This window comes from Austrofundulus limnaeus, unplaced genomic scaffold (genome assembly GCF_001266775.1).
Source record: "Austrofundulus limnaeus strain Quisiro unplaced genomic scaffold, Austrofundulus_limnaeus-1.0 Scaffold4, whole genome shotgun sequence".
Taxonomy (NCBI): Eukaryota; Metazoa; Chordata; class Actinopteri; order Cyprinodontiformes; family Rivulidae; genus Austrofundulus; species Austrofundulus limnaeus.
This window is the reverse complement of record NW_013952406.1, coordinates 6,505,127-6,514,229: the sequence shown is the minus strand read 5'-3', so window position 1 is coordinate 6,514,229 and position 9,103 is coordinate 6,505,127. Positions and strand designations below refer to the sequence as shown.

At 38.3% G+C, this 9,103-nt stretch overlaps 1 protein-coding gene across 2 annotated transcripts in view; it reads right to left on the bottom strand.

The window, feature by feature from the left end:
• Positions 1–160: 160 nt before the first annotated feature.
• ttyh2l (tweety homolog 2, like) overlaps positions 161–9,103 on the bottom strand; it is a 35,898-nt gene continuing 26,955 nt past the window's right edge. For both annotated transcript variants that reach the window (XM_014025598.1, XM_014025606.1), the window contains 8 exons: positions 8,204–8,273; positions 8,036–8,091; positions 5,756–5,848; positions 5,580–5,672; positions 3,196–3,338; positions 2,876–3,064; positions 2,723–2,801; positions 161–1,416 (listed from right to left, as the gene is read on the bottom strand). In XM_014025598.1, the coding sequence (XP_013881052.1) occupies positions 1,336–1,416; positions 2,723–2,801; positions 2,876–3,064; positions 3,196–3,338; positions 5,580–5,672; positions 5,756–5,848; positions 8,036–8,091; positions 8,204–8,273 (804 nt within the window). In that variant the 3' untranslated portion in view covers positions 161–1,335. The remainder of the gene's footprint in view (positions 1,417–2,722; positions 2,802–2,875; positions 3,065–3,195; positions 3,339–5,579; positions 5,673–5,755; positions 5,849–8,035; positions 8,092–8,203; positions 8,274–9,103) is intronic.

The window sequence follows — 9,103 nt, the reverse complement described above, 5'->3', positions numbered from 1 at the left end:
AACCATTTTAAATTGTTTTTTTTCCGCAAGTATATTAAAGTTATCCTGTTGTGCAGAAATTGTCTTTTTAAAAGTTATACCCATAGAATCATTTAAAAGGCAAAGCTACCTTTTTCAGAATGAACGTTGAAGGGAAAATATTAAAAATGCCAAGCAGCAATTATAGAAAAAAAAAGAGTTTATTGTGGAATTATTTGCTTACTTTTTAGCTTTGCTTAAGTTCATTTTGCGCACAGCCTGTTTGGTCTCTTTAGGTTTCTGAAATCTGAAAACCACTTTGGAGAAGAGCTACACAATGTCCATCATTCATGCAACAGACTGAGGATTCAGGTCAAATCCTAATTAGCCCAATACTCTTACAGTGGGTTGTACTGATTAGACAAGTAGTAACAGCAGAAGAGTACACAGTGAGTCAGTGTAAATCCATCATTTTAAGGTGGTGTAGCAGTTTACTTGMACACTTTATTTGACATGTAAATAGCATGTAGATTTCCAAAAAAATCAAAGTATTTTAAATGAACATCACATCATCCTCAATTTTTTCCATTTCGAACAATCATGGTGACACTGGTTTGCAGGATTGTTTGCTTCAAAATAAAATACAACAAATAATACATGTATATTCTTATTTTGTAATGAAATTGCAGCACACTTACACTGACAACTCCATTCAAATAGTTGCATTAAACACCTCATGTATTTGACATGTTCTTAAAGGCATCATTGGCTATTCGGAAACAAAATCCCAACGTTTTGTTTAATTTTTTAACATAATTTCTTTATGATTTAGAAAAGTTTTAAAAGGGGACGTCTCAGTTCATGACACACCCTTTAAAACAAAAGGCCAAGAAACAAATGCAATACATTCTTTTTACCAAGCAAAAGGAAATACAGCAAACATACATTGCTTGAAGGCCTTTATGTGGTCATTTTTCTCCACTCAAATGACATCAAAATCCTAATATTGACCAGTGATCTTATCCTATTATGCCACATGAATATTTAAAGAAAAAAAAACATTATTGGCTCTTTTGAGTTCAAAACTTTGCTAACTGGATCATAGAAATTATTTATTTGAGATGTAGAACTAGCGAAGAACAAGTACATTTTTTAGATGAGTCTGTTCAGGCCAACTCTATCCAAACTGCATTAAGAGCTTTCTTAGAGGTATGCTGATGTGTTGCTGAAGTAACGACGTCACACGACCCGCTTTCATGCCTTGGACTGGACGTCAGCCCGTTGTCCCCGTAAACAGGATTATGTCACAAAGACAGCCTTCGTGGTGGGAGTTCAGGTCCTCAAACTGAAGCACCGTGGGGGTCYGCAGGTGGCAGGCTACACCTGGAACTCACCACCAAGGTGTCGGATCTGYGCATCAGTCATGGACAGATAAGTAGTCTTCATACTGGGTGAATACTGCAGAAAAAAATAATAATAACAGAAGTCAGAGCTCTCACAATCAATCCTATAATTATGTGCTGGTTCTCATGCTGAAGGATGCAAAATTAGGAGGGAAAAGTGACAGACGTGAGGAGTTAAAAAGCAGGTAAAAAGAGCAAAAATGAAGGGTCATAAAATAAATTGCACTCACATGCAACACTCAGTGGGAAAAACAGAGCCAGGTGGTCAAAGCTGTGGGACCGTATGGAGCTAAAAGTGTTCTTAAATTTAGGTTGTAGGTTAAAACATTCTGTGTGACAAACAGAACTTTACAAGATAGTTCAAAAAGATATAAAAAAGAAGAAAGTGAACAGGAAACGTGCAGTTATTGGAAGACTAAAACAACAAATGAAAATAAAGTTGGACACACTACTAAGAAACACACACTCACAAAAAAAAAAAAAAAGAAATGCTGATTTACAAAAAAAAGTGAAAACCTCAAACCAAAAGACATAGCACCAAATACAGTATTTATTGCAATATTTTGTTTCAAGAGTTTCCAAGCATCTTTGTCACAGACACACATAAAGAGCAGATGTCTGCGCCTTTTAAAAATGTGCCTCGCAGAGGCAAAGTCCCATTTAAACAGTGATCCAGATTCTCCTGCTTTCTCCCACTCAAAAAAAGGATGTTTCAAGTCTTTGGTGAGCACTGAAGGAAGATGAAGCCACAAAAAAAGCAAACAAAAAAACCAGAAAAATCTTAACAGCAAAAAATAAATAAAAAAATCATCACTCAGCAGAAATGCAGACTCTGTATTTATCAGTCTTCCATTTGTTATCTATTATTTACGCCCAACTCTGGAGATATGAGCCACTACATGCAATAAATGCAACAATTAAAAGTGGATAGCCAGCATTCACTTAAGTTTAAGATAAGATAAAATAAGATAATCCTTTATTTGTCCCACAGGTAGGAAATTTAGGCTGTCACAGCAGGAAGTGGACAGTGCTGAAGTCCTGAAGCACCAATGAGAAGTTATTTWGCACTAAATGATTATTTATTTCTGTAAGATAAACCTTTATTTTGTAAAAAAAAAATAAATAAATCAAAACCACAATCCAAATCAAGATTATAAATGGGTGCACTTTTACAAATGACCAGCAGAGATCAGTCTTTCATCACATCAGTGCACACATTAGTGCAGTTTCTACATGTTGGCTGAGAAAGGTTGTGTGCAGAGTATGTGCGTCGTTATGCTCATGGTGCGTGCTCCCTGTTATCAGGAGTGACATCATCTTAATCACACTAGGGACACTAAAGCTTCATAAGGCCAACGAACCGAGGGAGGCGGTGATCCTCTCCCTATCAGCGGCACATTCTCATAGCGAGGGGCCTCTCCAAACAGCATGGACTGATTCCTGTAACACAAAGAAAAGCTGCWAGAGACTCAAATAAAACACCAGAAATGTGAGGATATCATAGCCGATCGTACATGTATTCAGGGGGTGGTAAGGTAGAAATAGAAGTAGACTGAGGAGGTGGATGAAGGCTGGCCTGGCTGCCGAGGCTGCTGATATAACTGCAGAAGCTGTGGGTGTTGGACCTTCTGGGGTTGTAGGAAAGCCGGCGTACTTCGGGGTTGAATGGGTCRTCCTCGTCTATGTCGTTGTACTCCTTTTCCCTGGATGGGAGTTGTAGATTGCGCAGAGTCAGTAAGGTGGGCAAACAGAGAGGGAACTTTTTTTTTGCAGCAGCAGCAGCAGTACATTACGAGCAGTACATAATGGAGWAAGGGGTTGGCTCGACACTGACCTGCTGCCCATTAATGTCCACAGGCGGAAAATTACACACAGCATGGCAGAGAGAGCACAAGCAACCAGGAGAGAAAACAGAGAGAGGTAGAGGAGCCCTTCCACCCCATCGTAGCACACACCCATTAGGGCATCCAGGTAGTCCTAAAAAAATAAAACAATTTGTCCGCATTTGGAAAAAATAATGCAAACCCTAACCTATCACCATAACTAAAGATGGATCTTTCTGCAGCACGAGTGATGCTAAAAAGAAAACATAAGTTCTGTGAAAGTAGCAGTTTATTTCATGTCCTTATTCATTGATTATCGCCCACCAAAGGCAAAAAATTATGTCTGTTGGTTACCAAATTATTTCATGAATCACCGAACAAATAAGAAATTGTTATATGTACAATGTCTGCTACAACTACTCAGTCTGAGTTTACACAAAAATCTTAGTGAATTTTTACAAGGGATTGAGCTAAAATGAGGCATGGTAGCTGATGTTTAATCAAAACACAACCTGAAACAGATCACGCTTTTCCCAAAATGGCTACACCGTTGTCATTTTTCAACATAAGATGATCTTTGTGCAGAACTCAGAAATGAAAGGTGCATTTCTTCAAGGAGTGCTGGGTCTTTAATGTTAAATGAGACATATCACACAAAATCCACGTTTTTAGCTGCTAACTACATTTTGTTGTGCACTTGGAGTCGAGTGCAGAAAAGTTTAATTTAGTCTCTCCCGGTGCTGCTTAGATAACTTTATATTCTGTTTGGATCATATTTTTCAACACATTCATTTTTCTCTGTTCTTGATTACGTTTTCTGAACAGTTTTTGCGATGGAACGTCTGAATAAGATCTGGACTAATTTAATTTTCTTCGGTCTCCTCTGGCTCTGGGTCAGACTCTGGCTGCACCATGTAAGGCTGGATGGACAAGTCTTCCAATGTTGACGTCTTTTCCTTAATTGTGTAAACAAAAAGTTTCTGTGCAGCTATATAGTCCAATCACATCTATCAAACTGTGGACCGCTCTGAAAGCTGGAGGGGGGCGGGATGTGGGGCACCTTGTTTGGATTTAAAGAGACAGCCTCAAAACGAGTTGAACTGAGACACACCTCAGAAACGGGGTGAAAGAGGGGCTTGTGGAGTTACAATAAGGAAGAATTTAGACCAACACATTGCGGTTCCACTTTATAAAGACCCCAACTGAATGATTTAAAAGTGAAAAAGAAGGATGACACGTCTCCTTTAAATAAACAGTTTAAATCTGATTAATGCAGAGCCGCAAACAACGTTGGAGCATCGTTTGAAACTGGAGAAAAATAAACTGCTTCTTGTGCTCGACGTGGGGACCACAGATACTTGCTGCCTTTCAKTGCAGGGGAAGCAAAGTGATGAGCTCAGACTAATTCTGATGACACGCTTGTTTAGGATGCGTTCTTAGTTTGCTCAGCTTCTTAAGTCTGACAAGCAAGTACTGAAAAACGGCCTTTTTTTGTGACAGGCGTATGTGTTGTCTGCTGCAGAACTTTTGAGAAACACTGAARATGTTACAGCGTTGTCATGACCGATGTGAATAGTATATGTTTTTTTTGGAGAGTTTTCTGTGTACCTACTTAGAGCTGCCACAAACGATTATTTTTATAATCGATTAATCACCGATTATTTTTTCGATTAGTCGACTAATCAGATCATACGTTAATTGAATATAAAACAAACACCTTATCGTGCCAGAATGCAGCTGCTATTGTATAACCATGGTTAGATTTTAGCTATATGCTAACTAAAAATAATTGCTGTGGAAGGCAAGTTCTGCTCTGCAGATATTACACAAGTTTCTCTTTCATTTTCTTAAAATGATCCCACACTTTGAGCTTCGTTGTCAGGTAGCCATGATACCAGAGCCTGTCTGTATAATGTCTTGTAACGTCCACGGCCTACCCCAGTTACCACTACTGTGCATGTGTGTCAAGGACAGAAAGGCAGATGTGGCAGTGGAAGGTGTCAAAGCAGTTTGGAGAGAAAAACAAAGTAAAGAACAAATTAATCGATTATTAAATTAGTCATAGATTATTTTAACAATCGATTAGTCGTCGATTAATCGACAAATCGTGGCAGCCCTATACCTACTCATTCATTAATGTACAATCCAGGACACATCTTCAGTTCTGGTCTAAGCCTGATGTGTGCTAGGACTTTTTTTTTTTTGTCAAAAAACTGGAGGTGGTGAGTAGAGTCTGCTACAGTGTTTTCACAGTGCAGTGGCAGATATGCACACGCGATTGCACGGAAAGGACAAATAAAAGGTCAAAAATCATCCCAAGTGGTTGTCTAAGTGGCTTTGAGCTCCGCTACAAAGAGTTCCTATTAAAACTGTTCCAGTCAGACGCTGACCTTACCTTGTGTATCCCGCGGCAGTCGAGCAGAGCTGTTAGCTGGTGCAGACTGAACTCTGTGGAGTTTAACAGTCGCTGGATCCCTAAAAGGTCTCTCTGCATAACAAGAGGTACAAGGGGAGACGGTGAAGCACAACCTCCCACGGCCCAGTGGACTGGTCAGTCAAACGGCCACTTACCTGAGCAGTGGGGAAAATTGGCGTGGCGAACCGAAGCAAACCCTGGATCTGGATTTGCATGGTGGTCAGTGAGCGCTGACAGACTGTCAGTGACTGTAAAAACATAATCACACACACACACATAGACACATGTCCACAGCAAACAATGAGAGGATCTTTATTAAGTACTGTTTAGGAGGAAAACAGCATGTCAACAAACAATTTGGTTTTAAGTTAGGCTCCATAATGCGCTTATTCTCGGACAAAATTCTTTTTTTTTCTCTCCCCCCTCCAGACAGGCAGATTATCTGTTGCTATCAATCATCTCGCCCACCATGATCCKCTCCCAGTTCCACCAATGATCTCAAGCAGAAACAAAAGAGCAATATTTATATCAACTGGGCCATCAGAGAAAAGGATTATCCTTTCTGAGTAAGCAATCKTCCTTTTAATCCATAAATGGTGCCATGATGACAGCAAAGAATCTGGGTTTTAATAATTACAGGTCATGGATTTATCCTCTAAAATCTATCACAATATGTGTGATGTAGATTCAGATAAATTTACAATTATTCTAAACAGTCATTCAAATGTTTCCTGAGCATTTGCTCCAACTTTCCCTTCTTGCTCAGCAACAAAAGGCAAAGGAGGGCAATGATGTTTATGCCATTATTGGATGTATTAGAACTGATTTAACGTTCAACATGGCTGCAAAGACAACTGATATCAGAAACAAGAAAAGGACTCTTTCAGTCAGTTTTACAGATTGTGTTAAAATTTGGTGTGGTTATAGCTGACAGTCAATAAAAATACTTAAAGTACTCGTTGCTTAAAACTTTTAGCATTATAAGGCAGCAGGAGATATGCATTCCTTCAACAAATTAGTTTGTGCAAAAGCACAGTGAAAGACAACTTTCATGTCCAACAAGTTTATATGACTAAATCTGTCTGCACTGAAAATAATTCACACCTGAACAGCAGCAGTGCTCCAACATGTGAAACAAGCCTGGATGAGATTGTGTGACAGCTGCAGAATTGATGCTATTATTCTTATTATTATTGTTTGGGAGTGATTTCAATTAATTAACATTTTGAACACAAACAATTAGCTTTTCTGACATGAAGGAGCATAAACTTCTTTTAAAGTCATTAAGAAGAGGTGATGAGTGATTGATGTTTCAGTCATTTCTAAGTGTAAAGAACGCAGAGAAAGTCTCAGAGATGTTTCTATTAGGCGTATAAGACATGCATTTTGTTCAGGGTTAAAGGTCTATCAAACATAGACTCAAATATTTAACTACGGAATTTGCTTTTCCTGCAAAAATACAGTGTGAATGCAAAAAGCTGAAAGTTTTTAGCTAAAATAGCCTTAAAGCAGCTTTTAAAAAGTAGCTGACATAGCTGAAATAAGCATAAAAAACAAAAAGAGCATGCTTGCTAAATGAAGCAGTGATAAGCTGAAATTATAACAAAAAGTTGAATTTAGATGAAAAAAGTTCAAAAAGTAGCTAAAACACTGAAAAKAGCTGAAATTTGCAAAGGACAGTTAAAACAATCACGGAAACTTAAAATAGCCAGAAGCACAAAAAATTTGAAATTAGAATAAATAATAAAAATAGCAGAAAAGACCAGAATTATAGCTTAAAGGCAGAAAAATCAGCTAAAATCAGCTAAATAGAAGCAAAAGGAAGCTGAAATTAGAACAAAGGAGTTAAAAAGCATGACGGCTCAGTGGTTAGCACCAATAATGGTAATTAAATAAATAAATAAATAAATAAATAAATAAACCTGATCTAGAGCAAAAGATGAAAAGTACAGTAAATATTTAAAAACATTTTAAAGGGTTTTAACGATGTTGGAAACTTCTCCATTCTTTTTCAATAAGGAAAACATGGCAGAAAAAGCTAAATATCTCAAAAATTATACATCGCTGAAGTACCAAAAGTCATAGCCGGAATATTCTGAAGGAGCCAAATGTTTTGATGTAGTATAAATTGTTGAAATAARGCACAAGTTGTGGAACAAGACATGTGCCAAAAATGTACAGAAGAAAAAGAAATGATCTCAATTGAGTGAATACTTTAAATGCAGTTACCCAATTACCTTCTTCTTAATCAAAGGTAATGAGTTTGAGAAAATGATTTGTTAGTGATTCTTATTTCCATTTAATTCCATTGACAGCGCATAATAAATGGCATGCCTATGACAAAAACAGACTATATTTATATGCTACTCATTTTCCAGTGTGTGATTCATGGTAAGTGCACCAATAAGCAGACAGCTAAGACGTTTAGTCGATACCTGTTGGAATGGGTTTGGTAGATTCGGACTGCAGAACAAATAATAGTGTGCAACATCTGCAAGGTGAGAGAAAAGAGGTTAGCATTGCGTCCCAACGCTCAGCGACAGGGGCTGTGTGTGTGTGTGTGTGTGTGTGTGTGTGCTGCTCTGTCTGCAGAGACAAATTACCTGCGCTGAGGAAATCCTTGGTTTGGTTAACAATAAACTTGTCTGGAGACACACAGAAGTCACTGGTGCCCTGCAGGGAAAACACAACACTTTACAGGTGTGCAAGACCAAAAGAGGCACATCCAAATTTACAACAGTCAACAGATTTTAGACGGAAAAATTATTGCAGCCAGTCCACAATTTATCTGTTTCTAATAATTCATTGTCTTTTAGCATACAAAGATAATACACCAGTTTACCTATGATTGCTGTTAACCCACATTTTCTCAGATAATAGAATAAAATCATTGAATTAGTATAAAAATAAGTCCTAAGGTTGTAACTATTCTACATCTAGAGCGGAGCAATGTTTTGCTAATCATGGAGGAAATCTTTTTTTTCCTGTTTTCTAATTTATTCATAGGCAGCTGCTAATGGACACGCGTGGAGAGTCTGGGGTCAAGTTCATGTAATCTCTCTGCACCCTCACTGCTAAACCCCCCCCCCCCCCCCCAACAAAAGCAGCCATTCAAAACAGAAAATACCCAAATTCATCACAACTTTTTTTTTCTTTTTTTTCATACATGCATGAATAATTCACAGCTGGGAAAAAAATAACCGGTTTTTATTCACGCTGATGTAGTTCAAAGGCAACACGGAAACCTGTAATCATTGGGGATAACATTTTTTTTTCTGTAATCTATTTCAAACACAGCCACCGTTTCATTTGTCAGTCACAATCAAGGCGTGCCTTTTTTCCAACTCGTCGCTGTGAAGGACGACTCGAAAAGGCATGGCAGGGAGCAGAGATGCCTTGATTTTACAAAGCAATGATGCAATGCACAGATAAAGATGCACAGGTGTGCCCCCCCAGCCCCACTAACACACACACACACACACACACACACACACACACACACA